The sequence below is a fragment of the Erpetoichthys calabaricus genome, chromosome 8 (assembly GCF_900747795.2).
Source record: "Erpetoichthys calabaricus chromosome 8, fErpCal1.3, whole genome shotgun sequence".
Classification (NCBI taxonomy): Eukaryota; Metazoa; Chordata; class Cladistia; order Polypteriformes; family Polypteridae; genus Erpetoichthys; species Erpetoichthys calabaricus.
The window spans coordinates 13,150,454-13,169,907 of record NC_041401.2 but is presented as its reverse complement, the minus strand read 5'-3'; the positions used below and the strand labels follow the sequence as shown (position 1 = coordinate 13,169,907).

The 19,454-nt window shown below is 34.1% G+C and overlaps 3 protein-coding genes across 3 annotated transcripts; all 3 read left to right on the top strand.

Moving 5' to 3' along the window:
- Nucleotides 1–3,314: 3,314 nt before the first annotated feature.
- Nucleotides 3,315–6,945, top strand: hoxd10a (homeobox D10a). The gene is made up of 2 exons (XM_028806244.2): nucleotides 3,315–4,329; nucleotides 5,980–6,945. Exons 1-2 carry the CDS (start codon nucleotides 3,591–3,593, stop codon nucleotides 6,252–6,254), a joined length of 1,014 nt encoding a protein of 337 aa, XP_028662077.1. The 5' UTR covers nucleotides 3,315–3,590; the 3' UTR covers nucleotides 6,255–6,945.
- A 2,819-nt stretch (nucleotides 6,946–9,764) lies between these two features.
- On the top strand, nucleotides 9,765–13,243 carry hoxd9a (homeobox D9a). The gene is made up of 2 exons (XM_028808161.2): nucleotides 9,765–11,375; nucleotides 11,708–13,243. Exons 1-2 carry the CDS (start codon nucleotides 10,826–10,828, stop codon nucleotides 11,950–11,952), a joined length of 795 nt encoding a protein of 264 aa, XP_028663994.1. The 5' UTR covers nucleotides 9,765–10,825; the 3' UTR covers nucleotides 11,953–13,243.
- Nucleotides 13,244–17,013: 3,770 nt separating this feature from the next.
- On the top strand, nucleotides 17,014–18,771 carry LOC114655339 (homeobox protein Hox-D8-like). Its single transcript, XM_028806243.2, has 2 exons — nucleotides 17,014–17,731; nucleotides 17,875–18,771. Exons 1-2 carry the CDS (start codon nucleotides 17,308–17,310, stop codon nucleotides 18,162–18,164), a joined length of 714 nt encoding a protein of 237 aa, XP_028662076.1. The 5' UTR covers nucleotides 17,014–17,307; the 3' UTR covers nucleotides 18,165–18,771.
- Nucleotides 18,772–19,454: the final 683 nt, after the last annotated feature.

The following is a 19,454-nucleotide window of genomic DNA, read 5'->3' as shown; positions in this document are numbered from 1 at the left end:
AAAACAGCCGTACCTAACGTCGTTAGCTATTTTCAGAACAAAATTCCAAAAGCAGCAAATGCGAGTAATCTTAAGAAGGTAAAAATTGTGGTTTAAAAAATGAAATATGAAATATATAAAAGTATGTGTTATTGTATTAAATGTGCAAAACATACAGCATACAGTTTTGAATTAATAAAGAAATACTTTAACTGACCCATTTCAGTTTAATAGCATTGGCCCAGTTTCTAGTATGTTGTTCAAAGTTTTTATGTTAAATACTGGACATCTTCCTTTAAACGAATAGGAAAGAAGATGAAATATAGGAACCTGAAACACTCGCTGTCTTTAATTATGTGTAAAGTTCTTTCATTGAATCATAAGGGTTTCTGAAAGTCTTACAAAATGTTGTATTTTTCCCTGTACAAATGCAAGTTAAATTTCGCTGAAACATTGTAACGTAATTTTTGTGTTTTCTAAAAAATACTAAGTGCATTACAAATATAAATGAAGTTAAACGGAACATCTGTATGCATCTGTAACACTGTCATAGAAAAGCAGCAACGCAATGGACTGCCTTTTAGAGTTTTTTATATTTAGTTTTGATTTTTCATTAAAAAAATCTTCTCGCAATTTCGTCTTTAAGTAAACTATACAGCAAAAGCATACATTCCCTCTGTTTCTGTCAGTTTATTTCTATATCTATATCTATGTATATATCTATATCTATATAAAATTACTGCAACTATATAAATTTTATTCCCATGCCTAAAAATGAAGTGGAAGTCTACCGATAACACATGTACGATTGGCATCTTTCATCAGGTATATTTAATGACTTTGTTATATAGAAAATAAGCGGACAGACAAAAAGATAGATAGATAGATAGATAGATAGATAGATAGATAGATAGATAGATAGATAGATAGATAGATAGATAGATAGATAGATAGATAGATAGATAGATACGTCTAAATTTCTTTTGACAGACAACAGCCTTGAACTATAAACCAGAAGAACGTTTTTATTAAATTTTAAGCCGTAAATTGTATCAGTTTGTTTGAGTTTAAAAAGAAAACATTACTTAGTGATCCTAACAATTCTTCTAATAAACAGTAGCTTTGAAATAGAAAATAGAAGAAAGTTTTCAGTGGAATTAGCATGTAAAATTAATTTGTTTCTGTTAGAGCGAGTCTTATAAGAAAACGTCATGATTCACAAAATTGAGATCTATCTATCTATCTATCTATCTATCTATCTATCTATCTATCTATCTATCTATCTATCTATCTATCTATCTATCTATCTATCCTCAAATTATGTTCGTGTCATTAGAAATCCTGATTCATAGTGTTATGATAAATAATTATAATATGGTTGATCAGGTCTCGTTACGTACTTTATGTTATGGGCAACAAAAACAAAAACAGCAACAACAATAATTATAATAATGATCATGCTTGGCCTTCGAAATGCAGAGGGCCTGAACAAGAGCCACGGAACTGAAATTGCCTGAGTCTTTATTTATTTATTTCTGAAATTGCGTCAAGCTTTATAGAACGGTAAGAGGAAATTACTATGTTTTTTCTCAGTTTACGGATCTCTTCAAGAGAAAATATAAAATATATACTGTGTAACTGCAGTTTTATTTAATCCATAGAGATCAGTACGCAAGATGTTGTTCATTGATAATGACTCAATACATTGCGCGTAGGGCATTTCAAATATATGAAAATAAGTAAGACATACAGAAGACTAATATTTATTTATTTAATTTTATTTTTTTTTACCAGAAGACTAGTTTCACGTGTTCAAACGCAAAACATTTCCAGTAAAAATGAACAACATCGATTTTTTTTTTTTTTATTTATCTATTTATTTTTGTGTCGATGGATCTAATGGCGCGTTGTTTACTTAGTATTACGGCTGGATTTGTAATTTATCTCTAGTAAGGAACTTACAGTAACATCACCAGCATATAATGAACACTTTAGAGTGTATACATGAAAACAGTTTCAATGCACACACCTTTCGTTGCTAATTTAACACTCTCAGATTTATTTTCACAATGATGATTTTGCTAGGTGAAGGCTTCAGATGGAGCGGGAACAGCACGCCAACATGCGATTTGTTTTCGTTATATAACTGCAACATGATTTTAACAAAAAGCGTCCTTTTATTTTCAGGTCTTTTTATATAATGTATTTTTAAACTGGACTTTTGTATATGTAAATAATATTATAATTAAATCATGTAATCCTTAAAGAGTATTTTGCGCTTATGTCCTTATTACAAAGAACATTTCCTAAATAGACGATCTGCCTTTTGTATTGTAATTCAAAATATGCATCGTCAGACTTAAAACGAAGCAATCATTAACTATTACAGACTGAACAATTAAAAGTAAATTTGCGTACCAGAAATTGCTTTAATAATTTCGTTTTTGTGTTAAAACAAAATGGCCTTTTAAGTCTACACATCTGAAAATCGATAATATAATTTCCAATAACTCATATAGCGAATACCATTATGCGAGAATGTAACTATTAATCTTACCCTTTACAAAGTCAACATTGATTTCTTAATAAAATACCCCAACATCTAAGATAACTGGAGGTGTAACTCTCAGAAAAGATTCAAGACAGAGAAAATTACCAGGAAGCTGAGGAATGCAGATGAGAGTTTTATTGATCGGGCTGATTCACCTTAATACGTATTAATAAATTTAACCACCTTTCCTACACACACACACACACACACACTCAGAGTATGACACAAGCAAATACTTTTACCGAGTCTGTAAAGGAAATTTCAACAAAAATTGTACTCGAGGCGGAGTTTACTTCAATTTAATCTAAAATATTTCTTAACGTTGATGAAAAGTATTCATGTAAACCATAAATGATCGGTATAGCTATACATCAAGATAGATAGATAGATAGATAGATAGATAGATAGATAGATAGATAGATAGATAGATAGATAGATAGATAGATAGATAGATAGATAGATCGTTTCGGTCTAAATGAAGATCAAACACACTGAAATAGGCATTTGAGCGTATTATTTGCGGATAACGGTCCGGATATTTCCCCCAAAAAGCTTCGAACTGGTTTCTTGTTTACGAATTTCAAATTCCATTGAACCCAGAAATACACATTAAGATATGCTGCAGCCGCGCACACACTCAAGCACTCACATACACACGCACTGTAAAGCATACCCCGTGCTCTTAATCTTTATTTTATTTTTTTACACTGGACACGGATCCTTAAATAAAGCTCATCATTGCTTCTTGTTTCACGTGTTATGAAAAAAACAGAGGTGCATTTATTCTTTTTTTTTTCTCCACAGCACATCATTACGCTGATCTGAAATCAATTTCAAGTCTGTGTTGTAGGTGTCGCTGTTGACCATTACTTGAAAGCCATTTCACGCAGCACCCGATCACGTGTTACGAAAGGAGGCTGCGTCTCAAGGCCATTTTCAAATTTCATTGGTTTGGCTGTCATGTGGCAGTGCAGAGGTATCCTGCATTACACTGGGATTGTTATGCTAGATATGTCAGCCTACAAAGGACATCTTTCTCCTCTTTAAAATCATCTCCAAAATGTCTTTTCCCAACAGCTCACCCGCTGCTAATACTTTTTTAGTCGATTCTTTAATCAGTGCTTGCAGAAGTGACAGCTTTTATTCCAGCAGCAGCATGTACATGCCATCCAGCACAGAAATGGGAACTTATGGGATGCAAACCTGTGGACTTCTACCGTCACTCGGTAAAAGGGGAGAAGTTAACCATCAAAACATGGGCGTTAATGTTCATTCTTATATACCTCAAATAGACACTTGGGTAGATCCGACCAGAGCATCTAGAGTTGAGCAACCAGCCGCTCAGCAGATGTCCACATGCACGTTTACAACTAACATTAAAGAAGAAAGTAATTGCTGCATGTATTCTGACAAGAGATCAAAGGTCAGCTCTTCAGAAATTCCCGCCTACCCGAATCTGATTCCCGAATCCTGTTCTATTGATAATCCCGAAATACCCGTTCCGGGATATTTCAGACTAAGTCAGACCTACGCTTCTGGAAAAAACCAAGAGTACACTAACGCGGCCGAAACGAGTTCGAATACAATTCTGCAGCTGAATCGAATCAATCCCAAATTGCATCTGTTTCCTCACGCTGATGCGGAAAAGAAAATTATCGAAAATCCAAGTCACAGAGATTTAGCCAAGACACCCCCTTCGATAGAAAGTCCAGATTTAAAGACGAGTTTACCAGAAGACAAGAGCTGCTCTGCTGATGCGTCTGCGTCGAGCCCCGAAACAGCAGACAAGGACCCGAAAGGTAGGTGCAAAATACCGAGAGGACCGCCTGACGGTGGAATATGAGCGCGCGGACCTCGTAAAACCTGCTTTAAGAGCCTGAGCCGGCCGCCACGCAAAATGTAATCTTTAATGGATGCTTCACATATCTTACTAAGTAAAACCTGAAATACATGCGCGAGTAGATTTTTAAACGATATTATATTTGTTTATTGGTGTTTTTTTTCACTTGTCCAAAATATACACTATAGTGAATGCTTTGTGCAGCACAATTTCATCTTAATTCTGAATTCTGTTTGTTCTCTCTCTTTATAATTTTATGAATTCTATCTATCTATCTATCTATCTATCTATCTATCTATCTATCTCTCTATCTATCTATCTATCTATCTATCTATCTATCTATCTATCTATCTATCTATCTATCTATCTATCTATCTGTCAAATCACGCAATTGATTAATATCAAGTAATTATAAAAGCATACTTGGACGATTTTATTCTATGGCACTAATATGTGTAAATACGGTATTAGCTTGTTCTATCTATCTATCTATCTATCTATCTATCTATCTATCTATCTATCTATGGTTGGGTGTACACATGTGTATACGTAGATTGATACATAGATTGAGAGATAATTTCTTTCCTTGTCTATATATATTATACATAACGCATATACATAATATAAATATACACACATATACAAATGCATATACATGTACATTTAAATCTAAGCTTGAAATTGATGGTATATTTTAATAAGAAGCGGTTAATATGTATTTCAAATCTTATTTTAAACAAGCTAGCTGCTAAGCACAAATAATATTCTGGCAGTGCCTATTACCAGTATTTGCTGTATGAAAATCCTGATATATAGGATAATCTGCGTCATCCGTGAATTTAAACACACACACACACACACACACACACAAAGAACCCTAGAAAAATGCAACTTATTAGCATTTTTGGAAAATTCTAGTTTTGTAGTTAAAATTTTATTTATACATAATATTGATTCTTTGGTGACTTTCTTCTTTGCGAATATTGCGTAAATAGCACCGGTCTGTACCTTTCTTGTAAGAGACATTGATGACATTTGATAAAATGATATTTGAATATTTGAATGGTAGAGGAATCTGGATGTAAGCAGGCCATTCAGGCCAACAAAGCTCGGCAGTCCTCTCCACTTACTTTTCCCAGAATACAGAAAAACTGTTGTTATCCATAGGCATCGTCACATATTCAAATAACTTCCCACGGTTAGTTTTCTGTGTGTCTGTGACGTGTCCGTCTTAAGTCATATCTGTTCAGTAAGAATGATTTTTAGATTTGGATTGATTTTTTTTTAGTTTAAGTAATCAGTTTCTTAAAGAGTGAAGTTGTTGTCTGTAGTAAAAAGAAACCCCACAAAGATGCGATTCGTGCTATTACAATGCCGTTTCCATTTTGTCAGGGCAAAGATGTTCAGTTCAAAAGTAACAAAGCTTAAAATCGCCAGCATTTTACGGAATACTGCCTCAACTTTTACAGAGGTTATGCCTTTACTTTTTCCTCGTTTATGTCAGTTATATTTTCTGAATTATTTAATTTCCTGCAGCAAAATCTAAGAGTCTAAAGTATAACTAATTTAAATGTAATATAATACATGTCTCTTTTTTCCTTCTTAACAGAGAGTAAAACCGATGAACCGACGAGCAACTGGTTGACTGCAAAGAGCGGTAGGAAAAAACGATGTCCTTACACCAAACACCAAACTCTGGAATTGGAAAAAGAGTTTTTATTCAACATGTACCTTACCCGAGAGCGCCGTCTAGAGATCAGCAAAAGCGTGAACCTCACCGACAGACAGGTCAAGATTTGGTTTCAAAATCGCAGGATGAAGCTCAAGAAGATGAGCCGAGAGAACAGAATCCGGGAACTGACCGCTAATCTGACCTTTTCGTGAGTTTGAACTCGGCCATTTCCAAACTCTTGATGGACATCATGTGTTCTTAGATGCACTGGAGACTTTAAAAATGGATTTTTTTTTCATATTTGGATATCTCAACTGTCATTTGCCACTTTCCCGTCCGTCTTCTTTTCAAGCAGACTTTAAAAGTAAAGTGTGTAATAGCTGAAATGTATTTCACACAGGGTATGTGACGACTGAACTTTACTGTCTTGTCTTCAGTTATTGAAATGTAGTAGCACATATAAAGGGATTTGTACTCTTATGTTCTTCTTCATTTTGGGCACAATAATGTTATCCAGCTGTACTATAAGATAAGAGCTTCAAGTTTCATATATATATATATATATATATATATATATATATATATATATATATATATATATATATATATATATATATATATAGTTGCAAAGAAAGAAACGAAATGAAGCACATATTTAATGGAAACATAAAACACTGCTCCTTTGAAGACTCCACATTAGTTAAAGTTAAAATATTTCATCCCTTTGTTAAATGTGAAACAGATATAGGATTATCTCTGTATAGTATATGTTGTAAATTGTTAATGTGCGTGCACATCTTGCATGGATTTATCGCATGTATATTGAAATAAATTATATATACATGTCTTCGTGTCCGAGCTATTGAAAGCTTTAATTCAAAAATAAACCTTTTCCCATTCCAAGTTTCATTATGTAATTTTCATTTAAATAAACCAAATTGTACCTAAAGCTTGATCATTTTGGGCACCTAATTTGACCACTTTTGTAAGTCTCTTCGGATAAAACCGCTTGATTAGCAAATGGAAATGGAAATGGAGATCTCATTTGAAATATTGGTCTCACAGGACACACAACACCGAAACTCTGGAATGCACGCTTTAATAATAATAAAAAAATGTGCTCTTTACAAGAAGTTTATACAAACATTATATCACACAAATATCTCCGCGAGGTACTTTTCAAAAATCCACGTCATTAAGAAGTTTATTATAAAAGAATTCACACAGCAAATTTGCCGTAATTGCTATAGCGTAAAAAAGTAACTTTATAAAAGTGTATGAAAGTTAACATTTAAAGTACATTATATATATATATATATATATATATATATATATATATATATATATATATATATATATATATATATATATATATATATATATATATATATATATATATATATGTTAATTTACTTGCAAAATTCCAAAGTAATTCCATATTTTACATTTCACATTCACTTTAAAATTTACTTGGTAAATAATTCAGATTGGTCTTAATGTATACGCTACATAAAGTATACTTTCAAAATTTGTTACTTCTTTCTCAGTGTACAATATTAAACATATTTCTCGTAGGTACAGCTATAAATTGGGTGACATTAGATGAAAGTACAAACAAAAACATTAAAACGGAGCATTACATTTTTGCAATCACAAAAATAAACAAAAAATCCAACATTGAAAGATATTAAAAACAAGATCTCGTATTCCATACATATTTAGCATACAAATGCAGTTTATACAGAAATCAATGTAACGTCACGTGTTTCAAGATGAAAATTCAAAGGTACACAAATGCGCACGTAAACAATCAAACATATATGTGTATATAAATGTAACACGTGTCTGTATATGTGTGTGGTATGTGAAGTTTTATAAACAATTTGATTGTTTGTATCTTTTTATACGTTTATAAACAAAGCACGTTAAGGCGTTGCACATCTGTTCTTGTTTTGCCCTTAAACTGAAACTAAAACTAATTTTAATTTGAATCATTTTTTATTTGTGCAATTATAGATAGATAGATAGATAGATAGATAGATAGATAGATAGATAGATAGATAGATAGATAGATAGATAGATAGATAGGAAAATTGTCAGTGTTAAATTAACTTTTGTATTTTTAAAGTGACCTTTACAAATACATAAGACGTGAATTCAAATACACACAAATGTACACATAAAATAACACACATTTAGGTATAAATGAAATATATTTATGTATACACGTTATCTATGTATACTCATATAGCTTGATTGTTTACATAACTTTTTGCATATATACACATTATGTCGTATATATTTTACAGTTTGGTGCTTACAGCTGGTGTGAAATTGAAATTAAAATTGATTTAAATCTTTTTTTTCCACTCAAGATAGATATAGCATAGTAAAACTGACAGTTTTAAATTAACTCTTGTAGTGTCAAAGCAATCCTTAAAATTGTAGGGTTACTTTAGATTTTGCTGAGAGATAGATAGATCACATTATTAACATTTTTCTTAAGAACACTGCATAATGAGACAATCGTGCTAAGATTCTGGAAATAAAATAACGTGATACTTCAAACTTTCGAGTGTATCCTTAAATTAGTTGCGGTACTTGTAAGATTACTTGTAAAATAGTAACTACATTTCATTACATGATTGTATACTGTACAAATACAATTAGATAAACACTATGCATTTATTTATGACAAAGTTTCCAACAAAGAATTTTAAAGTGCTTTAATATAAATTGACCAAAGGATATGCATAATTTACCACATTCATCCTTGTATAATGAAGCGATAGATAGATAGATAGATAGATAGATAGATAGATAGATAGATAGATATTATTAATAAAATCTCATCATCTTCCCACATATCTCCTTATTATTGCCCTTTGCCTGAAATAATACGTATTTCAAACACTTCATCTTAAAAATGCAGTAACAGCAACCTTCATTCCCATAGCACATTTTTCATGCAAAGATCGTAGTTCAAAGTCCTTTTGTGTCAAAGAAAAGGTAAAAAAAAAGAAAAAACAAATTAAAAATGGATAAAATTAGGTATGAAACAATGGCAAAGCAAAATGAGTATATAAATTTCACTGTATTGCTTTGCACTTCTTAACGCTGCTGTTGTGGGAACAAATAATACGAATCTGTACATTTGTTGTTTACTTTGTTTATAATTTATGTTCCATTTAAATGAGACACGAAAATTTAAATTCAGGAGTTTACGATGAGTTGAAAATACTTCCCAAATAAAGTTTACAAAATAAAAAAGGAAAAAGGCGTCGAGAAAGAGGTCTTAGTCAAAAAACAGGTAAGGTATTATTAAAATTTCCACATTTCTATCAATTAATTTTGATGCGGGACACAATGCTCAAATTAACCTTAACAATATACTATTATTTACTTAATCCTCATCATCAAGGACTCTAATTTGCAATAATGAAGGAAACAGTCCACTGGTGCTGGAACACAAAGTCAAGCACAAGGTTCCTTTAAGAGTTTCTCTCGAATTATTAGTTCCAGAGCTTTACGCAGTGTGTACTCGCGGTCCGCTCGCCTGGTTTTGATTGCCTTTGTTTTTCAAAGTTAGGCTTCGACTTAAAACCGTTTTGTTTCCCTAGCAAACGCAATAGCAATGAGAGGCTTCGGTGGTATCCCTAAAGGTAGGATTTTGAACCCTTTCTCTTTTTAAGCATGTGTAGTTTCAACAGCACCCAGTTTGTGCTGGGTGACTATAGAGGAATTTATTTTGAAATGTCTATGAAGAAGTCGAAGAGCAATAGTCGCGTACACAATCCACGCTTAAATGTGTACGTGCGCGCGAGTGTTAATTCTGACTTGAACATTCCATTGTGTTAAGTTAATAAGCCAAGAAAATGCCACGAACGCGCCGAGCAAAATGTATCTTCATTTCTTTAAAATAAATTAAAATGTAGAAATCCAAGGGCAAGATAGCCAAGTTTGGGTTTTCAGGCACGCAGCGTATTGCCAACTGTATAAAACTACTTGGTTAAGCCAGGAGAGTCGGTTGTATTAAGGCTGCATTAATGCATAATCAAATGCACCTCATAAACCTTTTATTGATAGACATAAAAACATTACGGTGGTCGTCTAAAAAAAAAAAGAAGCCCAGTCGGTGCATAGAGATTTGTGTGTTCGTGTCAGTTCACGATGAAACAAGATATGCATTATCTTTACATTAAGAAACATTTAGAAAGTAAACAAATAGGTGTATACGAATATTAGACAAAGCAAGAAGGAAGGCTTCTCTTTACGCGTCTGTAAATTATTGCGTTTGGCTTTACGAGGAGCTGCAAACGCCCAGTTCATAAAAAACATATTTTACAAGCAGAGTGTGTACACCGTACATTATTACGAAATCTCGTTAGATTTTACACTCATTTGAAATAATTTGCTCAGAGCAGCATTGCCTGGGCGCTGGTTATGAAATAAACGGGAGCATTAATCTGTCGACGTAAAGAAATAGTCCCCAAACCCCCACTGTCTGCAGCAGTAAAAGTTCAAAGTGGCCGATGACTGTGAATAACTTAAACATGTGCTGTTTTATTTCCATTAATACTGTGTCGTTGATGTTCTTTGAATAAAACGTCGAAGTTAAGAATAGCTTACTCTGCGGATTGATTTACTCACTGTATTGGTAAATATCGTCACGTGACCGCTGTAACCAATGGCTGGAGATGTAGTGCAAAAAATACTATGATTGTTCAGAGGGAAGGTATCTATAACAGTGTAACCTTTTATATGACTGCGAAGGGATCCAAAAATGTCCACGAGTGGTACACTTAGTAACTATTATGTTGACTCTATAATAGGGCACGAGACGGAGGATGTCTATGGGACCAGGTTCGCTCAAGCAGCGCATAGCACGACCTCGAGGCCATCAGGTGTAGGAGACAATCCCGATTTTTCGTCTTGCAGCTTTGCACCCAAATCTGCCGTTTTCTCGACCTCCTGGTCCTCGGTTCACCCACAGCCCACTGCTGCAGTTTCAGGAATCTATCACCCTTACGTGCATCAGTCGCACCTCGCCGCGGCGGACAGCAGATACGTGCGCTCTTGGATAGATCCACTGTCCAGCTCCGTTTCGTTTTCCGGCTTCCACCCGAACAGCCGGCATTACGGAATAAAGCCAGAAACTTTGCCTTCCAAGAGAACTGAGTGCTCTTCGTATGATGTGCAGACGCCCAGCCTTACAGATTTCACATGCGGCTCGTTTTCAGAAAACAAGGAGAAGGCAGCCAAAGAGCCCACCAGCACCGACATTTCCAGCAACAGTGAGTCCAAAGACGAGAAACAGCAACAACTTGACCCAAGTAAGTAAAAGAAATGGCTCTTTGATTTACAGCCTAGAAAACGTTCGGCTTCAGTGTGCAAGGCAGAAGGTTTTACAAACCTATAAAAGTGTCCAGACAGCCCGAAAAGCTACAAGCGGCTATAAAATAGCCATATTACGTATGCAAGTACACATAATCCTCCCAAACAAGTCAAATGGGCAGCCGTAATAGACAGGGATTTTCTTTTCTTTCATGTAATATTGTTATATTGTAGAATAATTTACACCATCATTATAACGCAGGTTTAACTTGCATTTTTTGTTAACTGATCTGATTCCGACATTATTTATTTATTTATTTTATTCTTTCAGGCAATCCTGCGGCAAACTGGATTCACGCTCGCTCAACGAGGAAGAAGCGTTGTCCTTACACGAAATATCAGACACTCGAATTGGAAAAGGAGTTTCTTTTTAACATGTACCTCACAAGAGACCGTCGTTACGAAGTCGCTAGAATTTTAAATCTAACTGAGAGACAGGTAAAAATATGGTTTCAAAACAGAAGAATGAAGATGAAAAAAATGAATAAAGAAAAGGGCATTAAGGATCAGCAATAAGAAAAGAAAAGGACTTTTATTTGAAGAAGAAGAAGGAAAAAAAAACCTCAAGAACTTGTTCATCTCTGTCGATACCAGTTATTATTATATATATTTTTTTTTAACCAGGGGCTCCTGTGACGATTTTAAATTTGAATTCGCTGCTCTTTCTTACTTTTGTTTTTCTTTTTTTCTGCACGTGTTTAGCAGCTAAAATGGTCATGCCGCATTGGGGTCTGTTTTTGATAGAAAATGTATGTGTTTGCTATATTATTCAACATGTGGTGCCGATATATATATATATATATATATATATATATATATATATATATATATATATATATATATATATATATATATATATATATGCACACCGCCAAGAGATAAATTCTCTTTATTACATTGGGAACTGTATCAATTGTTAAAAAATAACATACAAATTATGGATAATAGTCTGCGGCACCATGAAGTACCACAATACCACTGGACTATGCTTGTTTTTAAAAATACTTGTTGTTTACAATATATTTTGCTCCGTATCTGGACGTAAATGGCATGTAAAATTTTAAATAAAATAAAAACCCGGGTATGTGATGGTGCTAAACATGTTTACCTGCACACCCTTTCTTTCACTTGTGCCCGCTTTGTGTGTCACATACACTTGTCTTTGATTGGGTTTCTGTTGCTCTTTTTTTTATTATTCTCGTTTATCATCGAGCAACGTCCATGTAAACTTCACGATCTCGAGTCTTGTTTCTTGCATTTTGTCTTGTAAAGCTAAAACCTTACTGATAATTGTTTCGCCATTTTCAGGTACGACCGAAAACATGCACATAATTCATTACAATTAGAAATGTGTGCTGAAGTTTACTGTTCGTTTAATTACTTTCATGAATTAAACCACCATCATTTGATCTTCAATCCATCGATACATAATTTTTTTTCTATATGTGACAGTAACAAAAAATATCTTAATTGTCCACATTTACAAATAAATAAATGATATCTGTGGACTTGTCTTTACGTGTTCCAATAAAAGCTTTTTATGACCTTAATTTTGTTGGAGGGATGGGAATGGGGGGCTGGAGGGAAGGAAGGATTAGCCTATCATTTAGGATGTTGTAAATGTGGCGGATTCGAAAGCTGCAAGAAAGAGTCTCATGTCTTATTGTACATTCATGAAAAAAAAAAGTATGGCAATATATGTTGAGTGTAAAAAAAGTAATTCTTGCATGGAAAACTGTTATGCATGCTTAGTATTTCTTGAAATATACAAATGAAATTAAACGCAGATAATATATTGTGTTCATTACGTTACCGTGTTCATTGCGTGGTGTTCACAGTTTTATTTACGCCCACGACTCAGTGTCAGGTTTATAATAAACACACAATAATTTATATGACAGTCACCGCTGTTTTTACATTAATTTAAAAGTCGTTTGTTTTATTGCCATTGATCAAATTTAGTAGAGGTTCCGTTACCCAGCAGAATTGTCTTTGTACACTTATGGAAACAATGGCTTCGTAGACACACTTTTAAGAGTAAGTTTTAACACCAAGAGAGCTCATTTAACACGATTTCACTGGGTAGGTAGCTTTTTGTTTATTGATATGATGTTATGCACTTAAATCAAGCAAATGAACCAATGGCTAAAAACTTAAAAAAATACAAACAAGCAAAAACTCGCCAGAATGATAAATTCATAAGTAAAGGGAGAAAAACAAATGCAAATATATTGTGATGTGCGAAAAGATAAACCGCGGCGTTCAACGCCCTTGTTCTTAATGCTGCTGGGATTAAAGTGCTGCGAGCAAGAAATGGCGCGTCTTTGAGGCGCTCTCAGTCAAAATCAGAACTGTGGCTGCTTTGTTTGGGTCCAATTCTGATAATAGTGGTTCTGAGCAGGAATGCTCTTTCACAGTCTACGTTTATTGTTCTGTAATGATTTTAGAACAGGAAGGAATGGGGTTCAATAAAGTCATCGAGGTGGCTAGACGTCTGGCTTTAATGAGTTTATGGGTGCACGCTGTAAGTCCACTCTCCTTTGAAACCCACTCATTTGTGTGTTTGCGTATGTTACTGACAAACAAGAATGCTTTCACGTTGATAAATGATCTGCTATCAGGAAGCAAGGAGGAGTAAAAGTGCATTTTTTATTGAAATGTCCCCGAAGATGTCACGAGTGTAGAATGAGATTTGATATTCTTGTCAATAGTCCATGATCTTTCTATAGGGATTTGAAATTGTGGAAACCTGAGGTGAAATTGTAAGAACCTGAAACAAACTACCGAGACATGTACTTGAAGCCGAAACCCTGACAACCTTTAAGAAGGATCTGGATGAGATATCGGGACAGCTTAGCTATTAGCTAAACAAACGAGCCTTGATCGACCGAATGGTCTCCTCTCGTTTGTCATATTACTTATGTTTTAAATCAAGTATATTATTCTGAAATAGAAGACGCCTCAGCAGTTAAAAACGATTCAATAATGGATGGAGGAAGCAGCAACTTCAGAGGCATTCTTGTGAAAGCTAGTAATATTATTACAGTTTAACTCGACTAAAAAAAAGTCTTATGGTTATTTTAAGTGAAAACGAGGGCTTGCTTATGTCCGCAGGTAAGCGCATTTTACATTTTACTTCTTATCTATCTATCTATCTATCTATCTATCTATCTATCTATCTATCTATCTATCTATCTATCTATCTATCTATCAGATCACTTTGACAAGTTCTAAAAATGCAAACACAAACACACATACACGAACACACACACACATAGATAGATAGATAGATAGATAGATAGATAGATAGATAGATAGATAGATAGATAGATAGATAGATAGATTTTATTTTCATTTATCAATTCATCCACATTTAAATCTCCATATTTACCTTAACGACTCCATGGAATTTTAATTCAAATCTGTGCTTCTTTTGTGTCACTAGAGGGAGCCATTGGCCCACAAACTAAGACATCTGGACTGGCGTCAAATGCACTGATTACCACTCTTTGTGCTTAATATGTATTGAGGATAGTTATTGCAGAAAAAAATAGTTTCATGCATTATATTTTTTTAAACATTATAAATCTGTACATTCAATGTAATGATACTTTTCTCTGTAATTCTGCACATATATTCAATCAATAATGAAATTATTGTTGAAGATAATTGGTTCCTCCATTACATTTTTAAACATTAAAAATCTGTAAAATCATTGCACTGGTACAGGTTTGAGTGGTTAAATTCAATAATTAAGGACAATTATTGTAAAATGTTATTGCTTTCTGCATTAAATTTTAAATAATTATAAATCAGTAAATTGGATGCACTTACACAATGTATAATTTAGGTTAGTTATTGAAAAAGACATTGCTTTCTGTATTACATTTTTAAACATTATACATCAGTGAATTCAACATGTTGCTACTTTTATTCTATGAGTCTTTATGCTTATACTCAATAATTAAGTACAATCATTGTTAAAGATACTGTTTTCCGCCTGATATCTGTAAACATTACGAATAAAAAAAAAAAAAGTGTACAATATTGTAATTCCACAATTTTGTGCAAGTCAACAAACTCGTACCAGAAACACATTTAATCAAAATAAGGATCAGAATCATATTTATTTGCCAAATATGCTTGCATACATATCGATAAACGTATTTTCTAGTTAAATGTAGTAACGAAACAGAAAGCAATTTTCATGACTATTTTCCATTCTTTTAAATGAACCACCCATGTTTTCTGCTTGTCAAAGCAGCCCTTATTTCATGAGATCAGCAGCACTAATACATCAACTAAATAACGCTTCATTTTATGTTTAGCTTATACCATTTCGAGATCGCTTTGAAAGGAAACAAATTCTTTTCATTAAGGAATATCCTGTCTACAACCCCGTATAGAAATATTCACCATGACTCTCCGATAGACCGCACTTCGATAAGAAATGATCAGTTTACATTTTTGATCTGAGAATATCAAATTTTACATATCAGTATGAGGCCGTTACACTGTTATTCAATTTGAATCATGCGTACCATTTTAGAGAAGTTTAATTATACAAAGCAATTTGAGTTTCTAAAAAAAATTATGGAATAAAATAATATTTATTCTAATTTTTTATATTATTTGTCTGACGCCTTTATGCAAGCAACTTATAATAATCCAAACATAATAAACAATCTCCCAAATTCATTAAAAGTATACACATACATACATAAACAAACGAACAAAGAGACAAATAAATCCTCATGAGGTTAAACTAAGCCGCAGAAGCCGTATAGAAAGACCAACTCGGGTTCTTGGTGCATTTCCCATCAAGTTCGTTCATATATTTCCTGCTTTTTTCCCTTCGGGGTCACTTATTGAAATTCTAGATCGAAGTCAAGCTTCATGCTCTCCTGAGCTCCTCTTTTAGCATAAGGGCGTCTTCCAAGGGTGAAATAATGGGAAACGTATTCACAGTCATGATTTTCATTAGGTAGTAATTAACCGAACTATTTCTACGTTGGCTTTTTTTTTTTTTTCATTCAACTAGTCAAGGATGACCGTTCTTGTCCTACAATAAAATATATATATATTTGTAGCTGTGTATATCACGGCACTTTAAACTTTTTTTTTACATTATACTATTAATCATGATATGACGAGACCGAAGCGAATTAGATAGATAGATAGATAGATAGATAGATAGATAGATAGATAGATAGATAGATAGATAGATAGATAGATAGATAGATAGATTTGTACAGAGGTTAATGCAAGTAATTTTAATTTCAGTCCCTTACGTTTGGAAAGTACATTTCCCCAATTGTAATGTCTAGGCACAAATCCTTTATTTATTGTAGCATGTCAGCTTGTCAAGGATTTTTTTTGACCTTGAATCTAGTCTCGCCCAGCTCTTTGAGAACATATTTATGCACATAATTAGTTTAGCATGGCGCTATTGCGTGGAACGGCGCAGGTATTTTGACTTGTGTGGTTCGACTCCGGCAGTTGCATTGAATTGTGGTACAGCCGCGGTGATATATTAATCCGCCAATTATCTTACCCCAATCTGAAAGCTTTTTTTTTTTTTTTTTTTTTTTAACAAAAATATATTCAGATCACAGCAGACGGGGGTAGTTTGTTTGCCTCGGGAACAGTAAATGTAAATCGAAGCTAAAGATTTCCCAGGCAGTGTGAACTTTTCATTCTGCTGTGATTAAAAGGCGACCGCCTTAGAGCTTTTGAGATTGCGATAATATTGCACACCAGAAATCCCAGGCCACTGGACTGCTGTAGAGACTATGAGTACAAACTAGAATATTTAAGGGTATTTCACGTGTTGGCCATTTCCAGTGGTCTGGAAAGCAGCTAGCTGACCAGATGAGTTCTTACTTTGTAAATCCCTTTTATTCCAAGTACAAGTCTGGGGAAACGTTAGGTCCGACGTACTACGACTATCCTTTCGCACAAGATGTAAACAGTAGGCACGCGGTGGTGTACAGCAGCGGAGCGAGCTTCCAACATCCTTCTTCTCAGGTTCAAGAGTTTTACCATCCCGGGGCCTCGACGATACCGAATGCAACATACCAGCAGAATCCGTGTGGGATCGCGTGTCACGGTGACCCCTCGAAGTTTTACGGATACGATAACTTACAGAGGCAGCAGCTTTTTACGACACAGCACGAGGCCGAGCTGGTACAATATCCTGACTGTAAATCGTCTAGCGGTCATACTGGCGAAGAACCAGATCATTTAAATCAGAACCCTTCGCCTTCTCAGATGTTTCCCTGGATGAGACCTCAAGGTTGGATTGAAATAAAATACTGTACTGTACTGTATAACGAATGACTATTAGAATTGATCGCAGACATCAGCTTTGTATTGTGTCTGGTGATATGAGTCGGATACCTCTGTTGTCTAAAATAAACTGTATCTCATTTTTCGCAGCTCCGGGCAGACGAAGAGGCCGACAAACGTACAGTCGATTCCAAACTTTGGAGCTCGAGAAGGAATTTCTGTTTAACCCCTATCTCACCAGAAAGCGAAGGATCGAGGTATCGCACGTACTAGGTCTCACCGAGAGGCAGGTAAAAATCTGGTTTCAGAACCGAAGAATGAAGTGGAAAAAGGAGAACAACAAAGATAAATTTCCCTCTGCGCAGGCAGACGAAGGAGACGGAGTGAAAACTGAGAGGGACGGCTTCGAGCAACGCGAACAGGGGCAGGAGACAGACTGACTTTATTCAGCTATACCTTCTTTTAAAATTGGTTATCGGGTCACAGACATGCACTTGAATTTCTCATTAAAATGTATTGTGCCTTAAATGAAGCCACGAGTAGGCCGTCCTTACAAATTTCATGGGTTGAATAAATATACCGAAGACCGAAGTGGTATGTGGTGTATTCCAAGTATAACGTGTATGCCTTAAGCCTTAATATATATTGAAAGAAAAAAAAAAGAAAATTATTGAAATAACTTGAACCAAAAACACAATCCTCCGAATGAACCCTGAGGACAGAATGTATTTATTTATAGTTCACAATTGAAATTACTTTATTTGGAAACAGTGTCGTGCTTAGACTCTAAAGAAGTGAAAAAAATCCCAAACTGTAAAACCGTTAATTATGTTCTTTCATTGATGTATATGTATATTTCTATATAATATAATGCGATTAAACCTAAATTTCATGTTATTTTCACAAAGTGCCAACATATTCGAAATTTCATTTGTATGAATAACAAAAGACGCTGTGCAAAGCAGATATAAGGGGAAAAAAATCAAATATAAATTCAGTGTTTTCTAGAAAAAATATATTCAAAATTAAATGATTTTTCCTTCTGTATGACCAGTATTTTTTCTCTTTTTTTCTAATGTGTAATATTCTATACCTTGAAACCAAACATGATCATTTTTGTTGTTGTTGGCAATTATCAAAAATTAAACCTAATATGGTTTTAGACAACAGCATGTTCAGAAACAGAAATATTTTGGAGAAATTGAAAACATTTTGTACCCCTTAGTAAAAGAAAAAATGTTATTTTTTTGTGTTATGTTCTTTATGCAAATGTTCTTTATCTCTGTACCGTTCGTTTTTTTTCTCTATCTATCTATCTATCTATCTATCTATCTATCTATCTATCTATCTATCTATCTATCTATCTATCTATCTATCTATCTATCTATCTATCTATCTGTTCGTACTTACAAGTGCCAATTTTTTTCTTCCGCGTATTGCTTTATTGGCTTACACTCTGTAAATGTAACGGTACTAAAATGGCACTTCACTGGGTCGTGCGGTTCATCGTAGACCAGTTGCATAACAAACAACCATTCTTTTAGGAGGATTTTTAGAACTGAAATTGTGCCTTATGTTTTTGAAAAAAATCCTAGTTTATGGACAAACAAGAAATCTTTAGTGTCCGGTAGGCGACTAAGCCAAGACCAAGAAAACATAAACTGAACTTGAGTGGCTGTATGCAAAAAGAGCCTTTTTAAAATCATGAAGCCATTGGCATTTCATAAATC